The sequence below is a fragment of the Sphaeramia orbicularis genome, chromosome 16, assembly GCF_902148855.1.
Source record: "Sphaeramia orbicularis chromosome 16, fSphaOr1.1, whole genome shotgun sequence".
NCBI lineage: Eukaryota > Metazoa > Chordata > Actinopteri > Kurtiformes > Apogonidae > Sphaeramia > Sphaeramia orbicularis.
In genome coordinates this window covers 22,399,239-22,412,699 of record NC_043972.1, presented here as the reverse complement: position 1 = coordinate 22,412,699, position 13,461 = coordinate 22,399,239, and the positions used below count along the sequence as shown (strand labels likewise).

General features: G+C 38.3%; 1 protein-coding gene across 1 annotated transcript in view; it reads right to left on the bottom strand.

Annotated features, from left to right (window-relative positions):
• The window catches only part of cpne4a (copine IVa), a 143,363-nt gene that overhangs the window by 17,467 nt on the left and 112,435 nt on the right, over nt 1-13,461 (bottom strand). Inside the window, exons 10-11 of the mRNA XM_030157841.1 lie at nt 12,484-12,543; nt 1,964-2,097 (exon numbers count right to left, since the gene is read on the bottom strand). Coding sequence (XP_030013701.1) covers nt 1,964-2,097; nt 12,484-12,543 — 194 coding nt within the window. The remainder of the gene's footprint in view (nt 1-1,963; nt 2,098-12,483; nt 12,544-13,461) is intronic.

The following is a 13,461-nucleotide window of genomic DNA, read 5'->3' as shown; positions in this document are numbered from 1 at the left end:
ATAAAAGCTCAGATAAAAGTTGAGATAATTATTAAAAACAGAGAAAACTTAACATAAAGTTTCTTTTTCATCAAAATATATCCTTAGCTGAACATAAACCCAAGGTCTCCATCCACTGTCATTGATCCAACTCCATGGGTTTTACTGGTGAGTCAATGTTGTAGAAGATGACGGTGTTTCCACGTTCACTACGGAGCCTCTGAACGTCCCAATGGGTCATATCTGATGACCATGAAAAGATGAAAAGCTGCATTTTACACCAATTATTTACATGTATAGATAAGATTAGTGGATCAACAGGTATTAGACATTTTATATCAGTAGATGCTTTGGGTCTTTATGGGTTAAGAAAGACAATGTATGTGGTGGTAGAGTTTTTAACATAGTTTATAGGCTTTATGCTGATTTTGCTTAGATTTACTACTTTGATACAATCATACTGATTCAGGATCAGTATTGACAGATGAACAGAAGGATGAGTGTCACTGGTTACAGGACCTTTAGATTTTATTTAGGTCTATTTTTGTTTCAGCCCCAGTAAAGAAGCTATATTTTTAACTTTACATTGTCCATGGTTATGTCCTGTATTAAAGAGCGGATAAGCAGAGCTATACGCGATGTACTTTTTTTAGTCCATCATCGGGATATTGTATTTTTACATCAGTTGACCCGCGTAACATCTGGTGTAATTACGTTGTGGTCATGAAGTTTTCACGGGCCTCTTACAGTATGTCAGGGTGGATGGTTGCGTATCTGAAGTGGTGTCAAGCAACACTGGGGTGCCCCAAGGAACTGTACTGGCTCCATTCTGCTTCACCCTCTATACCTCTGATTTCTGGTTCTACTCTGGATCCTCCACCTCCACAAGTTTTCAGATGACTCTTCTATGGCTGGATGCATCAGCAACGATGACAAGGAGGAGTGCAGAGGATTGGTAGAGAGTTTTGTCATGTGGAGCAGTCAGAACCACCTAAAGCTCAACATCAGCAAGACTAAGCAGATGGTGGTGGACTTTAGGAGGAACCAGAGTCAACCTGCCCCAATTACCGTCCAGGGTGAGGAGGTGGAGATCATGGACTCATACAAGTACTTTGGGGTCCACATAAACAATAAACTGGACTGGTTGGACAACACAGATGCTCTGTGCAGGAAAGGCCAGAGCAGGATGTTCTTCCTGAGGAGAATGAGGTCGTTTGGTGTCTGCAGTGGGCTCCTCAAAACCTTCTACCAGGGTGGTGTTAGGACTGGTGAGGGCAACAGGCTCAACAAGCTGGTGAGGAAAGCCTGTTCTGTGGTGGGACTGGACCTGGACAGTCTGGATACGGTGGCTGAGAAGAGGGTGAAGGACAAAATCTGTGCAATCCTGGACAATCCTTCTTACCCTCTGCATGATGAGCTGTGGCTGATGGGCAGCTCATTCGGCGAGCGGATTATCCCACCCAGGTGCAGGACTGAACGTTTCAGATGCTCTTTTATTCCAGCCGACACCAGACTGTACAACAGCAGCCTGGTCTAAAGTACGTCCTGCTCTGAAAGACTTTTGCATCTGGAAATATCACTCACGTGCACATTTGTTACTTTATTTATCATTATTATTGCGATTTATTGTCATTTTTAGTCACTTTAACACATTTTTTATATTTTTTATTTTTCTCTTGTATTTGATGCTTATTGTCTTGTGCTGCTGTACATTTGAATGTTCCCCTTATCTTATCTCGTCTCATCTCATCTTATCTTAAGTGCAGCCAGATTCTCTCAAGTCTTTATGACTCATCCTTTCCATCTATTCTTAACCCTTTGACGTTGAGGTTAAGGAAAAGTGGTTCAGAAAAGGAGATACAAGATCATTTTTTAAAACTTTTCAGACACCAATACGTGTTTTCTTACACAAAAATAATCTAAAATAGAAGAATTACAGTCATGGTTAAATAACTAATCCAGATGATGTGTCTCCTGAACCCACCTGTCGTAGTCCTGGCAGATCTCACCCACAGCCACCAGAGCCTTCAGGTACTCATTGGGCTGAAATGGGTGGATGTAGTGCAGAGAGCAGCTGTTGCGAGGGTCTCCGTTGGACGCCGTGAAGTCAATGGCCACCTGAAAGTAAAGAACCACAGAGGAAAAGCTGTCAGGGAACACTATGTCAGCACTAAGATACAGTCACGGAAAAAATTATTAGACCACCCCTTGTTTTCTTCAGTGTCTTGTTCATTTTAATGTCTGGTACAACTAAAGGTAGATTTGTTTGGACAAATATAATAATAACAACAAAAATTGCTCTTAAGAGTTTAATTTCAGAGCTGATATCTATCCATTTTCCATGTTTTCTTGACAATAACCGAAATCCCTTCAGTTCTTACATCAATATCTATGGCATTGTACTGACAAAAACAGTGCTTTTAGGCATTCCATGTTTTCTTTTCTGTCCGTTTTAGTCACGTGATACACACAGGAGTTAGTACTTGATTGCAAAACCATTGTTTTTGATGACTTTTGATGTTCTGATAATTTTTTCCGTGACTTTAAATCTGGTGACGACTGTTCTGCTCCGCTTTTCACCTGAACTGCAAACACAAGGCCACACATATCCCACCTGAGCTGATTCTCATCTACTCATCCTATTGGTTAACACTGATGCTTCAGCCTGCTGCCATCGCTATTTCTTCCATCACAGAACACCTGATTCAGTCTGTGGTTTTTATTACAAGGTTGACTTGATGTCAGTCACTGTTTGCTGTCAGTGACTTCATACAGTGATTTCAGTGGATTTTGACTCATGATTCCTGCAGTGTAAAACCTTCATGAGGGTGCTACCTCTATCATCCTCACATAGATAGTCACACAGATAGATATGTCTAGTGCTCATGTGCTAAATCCTGGGCTGACTGGTAACATGCAGTCTGTGGAAGCGAATTATAGTAAAGAAATTGACATTCAGTTCATGGGCGACGTGGGCATTTCCTGTAGCCAGCATATCTGTTGGCTACTCCCTTTTAACCTGTGGTATCTATGGCTTTCTACTGTGTGATAAAACTGCACATTTTAGAACAGATTAGATTAGATTACATTAAATTGAACTTTATTGATCCTTTGGGCAGAGTCCTCAGGAAATTGAGGTTCCAATAGCACCACAACAGCGAATATACACACAAGTAATACCATAATAAAATAGCAATACAATAACTATAATCTATATAACTATATAATCAAATTAATCACAGGGTTGCTGTGGATTAACTTTGATTAATCATTATTAAATGTCAATCATTTATAATCTATATTAATCGTGTTTCATTTTGCATGAGCAAACAGACAAAAGAAAGAAGGGAAAATATATGTACTTAACATGTTTATGAAACACCTTCAACAGTTTGAACAAAACAACTTGAAACAACTGTTCCATCTTGGGTTTTTTTTGTCCTCATATTTCCATCCAGAGGACCAACATTATATTTAGTGTCTTCCATCTTTATGGGTTGGTTCTGTTGCCTGTCACTACTGGGTCAACTGTCCATTTGCGCATGCGCGACACTAACTCCACTTGGACAAACTGCCCCAAATGTGTTGCCAGAGACACTGAGAGTCATTCTGCTGGGCAGATGGGTTAATCGTGTTAACATTTTTAATGTGATTAATCATGATGATGGATTGATCTGCGTTAACGTGTTAATTTTGACAGCCCTTATATATACATACATATATATATATATATATATATATATATATATATATATATATATATATATATATATATATATACGTGTATATATATATATATATATATATATACGTGTATATATATATATATATATATATATATATATATACAGTCAAAACATGAAGTCAAACACTGTACACTGGAATAAACAACATAAACAACATTGCAAGTAGCCTTTCATTGTGACTGCCCTAAGACACACCTGTATGCACCTGAATAATGATGACCCGTCCAATCAGCATCGTGATAGACCACACCTCCCTCCAAAAGATGATCTCAGCTAAGCAGAAGTGCTCGGTTGCAAATATTAAAACAAATCCGCAAACAGAATCTAAGGAACATGTCTGTTGTGTACACTGTCAAAGTTTTACGTTGTTCATTTCAGCCCATCAGTTACTGGAACAAAAGTGTTGCATTTACAGTTTTGTTCCGTGTCTAATGAATTAAGATGAATCACACTATGGCTAACTGTGTATGAAACAGCAATAGGTACATATAAAGGAGGCAGCAGTCTATGCATGTCCTAATCGTGTGTTCCTGCGTTCACAGTCTTGGTATTGAGTGGCAGACAGTAACCCCCTCATCAGAGTAATCACTGAGTCTGATCTCTGTGGGAGCTTTAGTAGTATACATAATTGGTGTTAGTCTGTTACCTTGGAAATTAAATGCTGCCTGTTTGTGTCTTGATAAATGATCGTCTGAGCTACACCTCAAGTAAAAGGGCTGCCTGTCTTAGAAGAGAAGTGGCAACACGCTTATTGCTTCAAAAAGGTCACTGTGATTAATCCCCATTAAGTACAAGTTAAAAATAAAAGCATTTCGAGGATGGTTGAAATAAATATTTCAGCAGTCAAAGTTTCACTTTTACATGGTGTTCAGTCTCTGAATTAGACTCCTTCAGTGGCTGAGCTTTTAAAAAAAAAAGTTTACAGAGTACTTCAGACATCCACGTAAGAACAGTGACTTATTCCATGTACTGGGTAAATGTAAACCACAATCTGCCTTCTGTAACACTGTGGTGAAACTGAGTGTCTATTTAGTTAACAAAAACAGTGAGCTACTGCCTTTTCCACTCTTCTCTTAGTTAAAGGAGTATGGAACATGAAGTAGATCTGAAAGTCTAAAGCTTTATTGTTGAGGTTGACCAGTTTAGTGTTTCAGATCACAGAACTGATGTCTTCATGGCCTCATGAGTCAGGTGTAACCAGGTGTGAGCCCCTCAGATTAAAAGGGTCTGTTAGCATTAAAGGAAAACGTCATTCAGTGAGTTATGGGTGATCTGTCTATGAATGAAACCACCATCTGTTAGTATTAGCCACAGGATGTTGTCAGTTCTTCAGATAAAGGATTCTTGCATTGGTAATCACATTGGTAATCACATCATTCTTGTTATATTGGTTGAGTATGTCATATAGCTGTCAGTTAAGGGTTCATAGTCTACCTGCAAATTATCACTGCTAATAATTTTTCATGGGGAACACTGAAGTGTCACTCATTGGCTCATTTGCATCAGCTGACTGCATATGCTGGTTAACTATACAGACAAACATCTAACACATTCACATCACAGATTATGTGTGATACGACTCTGGCATCGCACCCAAACCTGAGCACCCTGTGATCTCCTGGTTTCATGAATATAACTTAAGCAGATTAAAAACTTCAATTTTGTCAAAGTGGTATAGACTGAATTACATTTGTAATTCAAATATTTCATTTCATGTTTTTTTCCCCAGGCTTTCTCTGCTTTATCAGTAGGTCAGTATTTATTTCTGTGGCTGTTTGTGGTCTGTCCTGCTGGATTCCTCTGAACTATAGGACTGGGCGTATCAATCAAAATATTGATAAAATCGATACCAAGGTGAATATCAGTATTGGATCGATACTAGCATGATGAGATTGACTCTTTTGTTGCAGATTCTCTTCTATACGTCCTGCAAATTACTCACATTTCCTCACAGAGTTCATGCGAGCACAGCTTCTCTATAGGTGTGTCTGTCTGTACAAACAGCTTACACCCCCCCCCCCCCCCCCCCCCCCTCGCCGCTGTGCCGGAGAGCAGAGAGTCAGAGCACTGACTGAGAGCAGCCTGTGATGGCAGAGAGAAAGAGTAGCGCTGTGTGGAGCACATATGATGTGTGCAATAAAGTCATTCACCACTGTGGTAACACCACAAATTTAAAAGGGGAATTATTATACTGTTAAATTGTTTTATATTGTAGTTGGTTAATACAATTTTTGTCCTGTCATATGTCCTATCATAATCATAAACAACTTAAAAAAAAGGAAAAATTACAAAATTATTCAATGATCATGACATTTCAAGTAAAAACTATCGACATCAGCAATACTAGCCCACTATTTACTTGGTATCAGCTCAATACCAAAATTTCCAGTATCACCCACCCTTACTGAACTAAACCAGATTAACTTTAATTGCTAAAAACCCAATAAAGATCAGGTTTTTACAGTTCATTCAGTATCATGATAACACTAATTTATCACACCAGCTATTGCTTTAAGAATCAATCCAATCTATTAGCCCTTCAACATGTTCTTTGGATTTTCTGTGCTGAATATTTTTTGTTTCTAGATTGTTTTTTTCTTATCATCAGATGCTTAAATTTTCACTGTCATCATTTTAAATACAGCTTCTTTCTTCATTACATTTGTAAAGCAAATATTTTACCTTTACAAACCACATGTATGTCAAATGTCAACATTTGCCTACTAACAGAGATGTGCTTGTCTTATTTTAAGTGCAATATGTGACAGTTGGGAGTATTTAACTATGAATGAAACATAATATTCAAATTTGTGTTTTCATTACGGTGCAATAAATCACCTGAAAATGAAAACCACTAGAAGAATCGAAAGTGATAAGACACAATTATGTAAAAGATGCAACAAGATGAAAATGATGTGAAAGATAAAAACATCTAAAAATGAGAATAACTGTCTTTTTGTTTTCTTACAGTGGGTCGTTTACATTCACCTCTTCCCTCCTTGTTTGTACAATACCTCACATCAAACCGAACATGTCTGTATAAAAGGCTGTTTCAGGTTTGGGGAGTCTGCTGTGGGTTCTGTCTGGTTATTCATGATAAATACAAAACAAAGCAGTCGTTCAGAGGTGTTTGTCCTGGGAGCTGGTATTTCAGTTTGGAGCAGCTTTGAACCTGAATCCACTTCAGGAAACCATAAAGTGGAGGCTCCAGGTCCAGAGGGGCAACGTCTGTCTGAAACCAGCCTGTGTTTAAAGAAAACTCTAATATATGAAAGAAAATAACCTGCAGCCCGAATCCTCCGAGATGACATGAAGAAGCACACAGAGGCAGCTGATTGGACACGGAGCTGCAGAAACAACACACCTGACTCCATTTGACTGTTTCTGCTCAGTCTGAGTTATTTATATGGAAAGTGAGTTGTGACCCTGAGGATCATATCAAAAATACCTGAGGCTCCCCTGAGAGACTAACTGCTCCTGCTTCTGTTACCGACTCAAAGTATTTCTGATTAAACTTTGAAACGTTACGGAACGGTCTCTGTCACATGGAAGAGCCTCCCAGCATGCACCGGTGTCTAATCAGCTCCACCACAGTGTTAATGTCAATCTGAGAATCACTTCAGTATCCTGGATACTGTTTGTGGAGTATCCTGTCTCTATTTCAGTACCCTGTATCTGACATAACCCTGTTTGGAGAATCCTGGATATTATAGCCAAAATACACCAGGATACTGTTACATAGAAACATGTTATCCTGGTTACTGACAGTTAATGCTCAGGTGAAACACTGATTCTGTCGTGCAGTAATACAGTCATAGCCAAAAGTTTTGGGAGTAACACGTTTTGTTTTGACAAAATTTACTGCCTAAAGTGGGGTACACACATAAGGATTTTCTAAATCTGAAGAGATACAGACCCCACACATGAAGATAAAAAATCAGGCACTGAACAGTTTTCATTGTACTGTGTGTGGTGTGCTCCGATAATATCAGCACACCACACATGAAATGATTCTGTCCCACCACCGATCTAGAATCTAGTCCTCCAAGCTTTCGCTCTCGCATGATCAAACGTGATCTAACAAAAACAAAAAAGAAGAAACATCCGGAAAACACAACACGTAACATGTCATTTTGGTTGTGGTACGACTTGGTGGAGACGTTGAATAGACATTCTCGGGCTGGTCCTCCATTTCTGAGGTCCAACGAACTTTACGTTTCAGGTCGACCATGCTTGTTTTTATTTACGCCTGCTTCCTTGTTCCTCAGTCAGCTCACTTCTTGATTAGCTACATTCCATGCCACATCACAATTCATGGAGTCATGACTGGAGAGTCGTCGGCTTTCCCCACACATGAAGGTTTCTGGTCGTAAATATTGAACAAGTTTAATATTTATGATCGTCAGCCCTGACCTGTTTCAGAGCTGATTATCGGGACAAATTTACTCTAATCTTATAGGATAATCTAATAAAACATAAGATAATCTGGTGTTTGCTGTCCTTGGTCAAGAAAGGGGAAAAAACAGCCTGATTATCTTTATGTGTGTGCCCTGCTTAAGTTGTTTTTTTGTTTTTTTTTTGTTATTCCATGTATTTCTGAGGTACATTGAGAAACAGAAGTATTATATAGATTTCAAAGACTTTTATTGATAAATGACATTTGAGCAAAGAGTCCTTTTGTGTTTTTCCTACAACTTTTGGCCACGACTGTAAAGAAAGTAAAAAAACTATATATTTCTTAGACTACATAGAAAAAGCATTAGAGAGCTGAAAGTTTTAAGTCCATAGTAAAACAACCTCTGGGTCACGATGGAAAACACTAACCAACATCAGCATTTTCTGTAATACATTAACATGAAAACCAGTCAGTGACATCCATCATATTGACCTTGTCCCATCAGTCACAGCTGCAGGTCTTCATTCTCCTCCCTGTTCTATGAAGTGACAGATGAACACCTGGAGGACATGTTTACCTGGTGACTTCATCTTGCATTGCTGACAGTACATGACTAACAGTGAGACAAATCCATAATGCGGTGTTGGCATTTAATAGAGCTAAGTCTGCAATGAACTAAAGTGGCCTCATTTTCTAAAGGGACGGTAACTTTAAAGTTCTGCAGCAGCTTCTGAAATATAGAAATGAGTAACTGGGATTCAATTTATTATGGAAACAGTGACATGAGCTCTGTGTATGTCATGATTATGAGGAGGATGCCAGTGTACATGTAAAAACAATCAGTGGGAATGAATTTTGGGATAAATTGAACATAGAACAAGATGGTAATGTGCACAGTCACAGCGGTCCAACGCTCTTCAAACAATGGTAGCTATTTTCTTTTTATAGTCTTTTAATGTGTTTTTACCCTCGGCCATTGTCTGGCAGAAGGGGTATTGCAATCACTTTGTCGTCTGTCTGTCTCTTCATTCAACGATGTAATCGCATTATCTGAAGAATGCACTGACATACAGGGGTTGGACAAAATAATGGAAACACCTTAAAAAATCAACAAAATATAATTTAATATGGTGTAGCTCCGCCTTTTGCGGCAATTACAGCCTCAATTCTCCGAGGTATTGATTCATACAACTTGTGAATTGTTTCCAAAGGAATTTTAAGCCATTCTTCAGTTAGAATACCCTCCAACTCTTTTAGAGACGATGGCGGTGGAAATCGACGTCTTACTTGAATCTCTAAAACTGACCATAAATGCTCAATAATGTTGAGGTCTGGGGACTGTGCCGGCCATACGAGATGCTCAACTTCATTAGAATGTTCCTCATGCCATTCTTTAACAATTCTAGCTGTATGGATTGGGGCATTATCATCTTGAGGTGAAGGTGTTTCCATTATTTTGTCCAACCCCTGTATATGCACCAAATTTTATACTGTGGATGCATCTTGGCATGGAGCAGAAGCCTATTGAAAACAGGTGACCTTAACCTACATTTCCAAGGTCAAATGGTGTGAAATAGAGACATGACCCCTTTGTTAGGGTGATATGTTTGCTTAAAACAGCCTTGTGCGGTTCTAATATCTGAGTACTTTCAAATATAAATATGTATGTAATAAGTTTTACACAAAGACAATCGGATCTAAATTATAGGGAAGTAACTTTCAACAGAATCTTACACTATGTTTGGCCGAGGGGGATTGAAAGCGTGCAGGATGTTATGTTTATAAATGCAATAGCAGATGTAGATTTGTTTAAACCAATATCTCTACTGTATTTGGAGTCTGTTTTATGACCTGTTTTTACTGAGAGTGTTTATGTTTGATTATGTTTGAATGTTAAAGTGTACTTTTTAATTATTCATTTTGCATTTTTACATTTGCTGAAACATCCTTGTGTTGTTTTAAAGTTTGATCTCTTATCTTACTTTATCTGGGATATACTGGTCATTGGTGCCTGCAGGTGTACATGCATATGGTTTGTACGTACAGAGTGAAATTTGAAAGGGTGGGGTGGGGTGGGGAGTACGTCGCGGTACTTAAGGAGAACTCCCTCACCTCGCTCTTATGAATTATTCCCCCCTGATACTGGTGACATTTCAATCAACAGCTAGAATTTTACGTTTCTAGTAATTTATTTCTTCATTTGTTTATTACCTCCGCCAAGGAGGTTATGTTTTTGCCAGGGTTTGTTTGTTTGTTTGTCTGTTTGTTTGTTTGTTTGTTTGTTTGTTTGTTTGTCTGTCCTTTAGTGTGCAACATAACTCAAAAAGTTATGGACAGATTTGGATGAAATTTTCAGGGTTTGTTGGAAATGGGATGAGGAAGAAATGACTAATTTTGGTGGTGATCGGGGGTGGGGGGGCCCACGGGGGGGGCCACTGATCATTAGTGTGCAACATAACTCAAAAAGTTATGGACAGATTTGGATGAAATTTTCAGGGTTTGTTGGAAATGGGATAAGGAAGAAATGATTAAATTTTGGTGGTGATCGGGGGTGGGGGGGCCCACGGGGGGGGCCACTGATCAGCCTTGGCGGAGGTCTGCGCTCTCCGAGTGCTTCTAGTTAGTTATTTATTCTATTGATATGGCTAATACGGGTCCTCAGTAACCAGTTTCGTTCTTTATTTGTGATGGAATGATAAATAAACTCCTTTGAATCCTTTGAAGGTTACAGACAGATGCAATTTAATCTAATGGCTTTCATGTAATTTACGTAAGGTGAACAATATGTTGAACACAGAGTATTTATTTCCCTCTTAAACCTAAATGAAGTAAAAGACTCATCAGACAAAAACAAAATGTAAAATATGCGCCAAACCGAACACAAAGAAAAAGAACATGAGGAAGAAAATGATAAAAGATAAAACAAGATGGAACATGAGTTTGTGACCCTGAGGATTATTTCAAAACAAACTTTGCTCCCATTTTGGTCTTTGATTAAACTTTTAAATGTTCTGTTGCACTGATAAATATCCCAGCATGCACCAGTGACCCCAACGATATGTGTTAATCAGTGATCCATCAGTAGAACCTATTCGTTCAAACAGCAGACTGGTTGAACTGGTCTGAGTCCAGTGAGACGTTGCTGTCGATAACTGGGACACCGGGCTGCTGAGCAGGTTACCGTGGTTACTGTCTCCATAGTAACCACAAAGACAATGTGAGAACCGAGTGTGTGCTCTCCAGACAAAATGAGAAAAAGAAACAGATGAGTGTGTGAGACTGTGGTTGTCAGGACACGAGGGATGGACTGACACCAGTTTGTCCCATATGAGTCCAATGCAACAAACTTAGACACTGGTTGATATTTAGTGACATGAGAAAGGAGGACAAAAAATTCAGAAAAAAGCAGTGTCAAAACCCTGCAACATTAAACATAAACACAGAATATAGATATTTAACCCTGTAAAGCCTGAACCATTAAATCATTGACAAAAAATTCCAGTTCTTTGAAACTGGGGCCTTTATTGGTACTTCTGAACAACCCTTTTTTTTTTTTTTCCCAAATATCAATTTCCATGTATGAGTTTCAATTTTGTATCATATTTGATACATCAGGTCTCAATGCTCAACTTTTATTATTTTTGAACAAACAAAAACATAATATAACACAAACATGTCTAACAAATTGATAATTCCTTTTCAAAATTGGCAAAGTTCTGCCTCCTTCCTCCTTAATGACAATCTTTTTGTGTCACTGGAAAGGCCTCTGGTGAATGAATTCCTCCCCCTGGTGGATTATCTGTGTATTGCATGTATCTAATTGTATACATCAGGTTTTTCAAGAAGAAAAATGTCACCCTGATCATGTAGAGGGCTTCAAAACTCATGTATCAAATATGACACGTTTGGCATTAAAGGGTTAAACTATGTAATGCCACCTTAACACATAGCAGTGTACTTCACCAAATACTTTAATATGATAATTATCTATGTCACAATATACATTTATCACATGTTCTGTCTCTAGGTTTGTGAAAATATTCAACTCTTTCTTAACTATTTTGATTTGGTTGGTTGTTTATTTTGTATATCAATGTTTAAAACCAATACAACAAGAAAAATCAATATAAAAAAGAAAAGAAAACATATTTCAAAAAAGAAGTGGGCTGAAGTTCATCTCAACTCTTTGTCATGTTCTGACCAAGAAGAAGAATTTAAAACCACAAATAAGAGTCTGTTCTTTGTTTTTATCTTAGACACAGTGATTTGACAAGATAATTATCCTTATCGGCTTATAGGGAAATGTTATTGTAGCAGTATTTTGCTCCTATCACCCAGCTCTGTTTGTGTGTGTGTTCTTACTGTAAACTGGATCTGACAGCCTCCCATGATATAATCCAAGAACGAGTGCATCTTGATGATCTGCAAACACAAAATAAATTCAGTTCATAACAGAACCACTGCCTTTTACATATTAATGGTAAAACGCTGCTACCCAAACTTTTTCTTTCTTCAGGAGACCCACTTTTTAAAATAGACACATCATCACAACCCAATTCATAACAGGCCTCATCTATTATTGTGCAATGAGTGAATTTGTGTTACATAAACATTCCTGACGATTTTTACATTTTTTTCAGCATTTGAATAAAACCAGACATTTTCAAGGTAGTCAAAATCAAACAGAGCTTTTGAAGTGAACCCACCTTTCTTTAGACTGGTTCACTATATTTACCACAAATACAGCTGCATTTGTCCTCTTTCAGAGGATGTGAGAACCAAAACCCAGTGACTTACAGTATTTAAACTATGAATCCCAAAGTAACAGGAGTTTCATTACACTGCCGCATTAAACCTATACAACTCAGAGCAGACACTGCAGTTCAACACCAGAAAAACACACTTTTTTGCACTAAACCTATATAAAATGCATTTAGCAGAGTCTCAGAAGGCTCTCTTTGAGTTCTTCCCCAAAGGCAAACCCAGTTTCTTAACTGAGTCACCATAGCAACCATGTATAAAAGGCGGGAATCACCCTAGCAACCATGTATAAAGTTAATAGATAGTTGGACTAAAGACTAAAGATTTGTTAACATGTCATAATGTCCACATTTTAAAGGTGCCCTGCCACACGGATTTCATTACTTTTGTGGTAATGTCTGAAGTTCTACCATGGACTCTTTTTGTGGAAAAAATGCCTTGGTTACCAAGTTTCAAGCAATTCTAAGGTGGTATAGAAAGCCTGCTGGAAAACTCATCTGCATTTGGGCCAGTTCTCATGAATATTCACCATGCTAATCTGCTTCACACTGATTGGCTAACAGCTAGCCAATGAGAGCC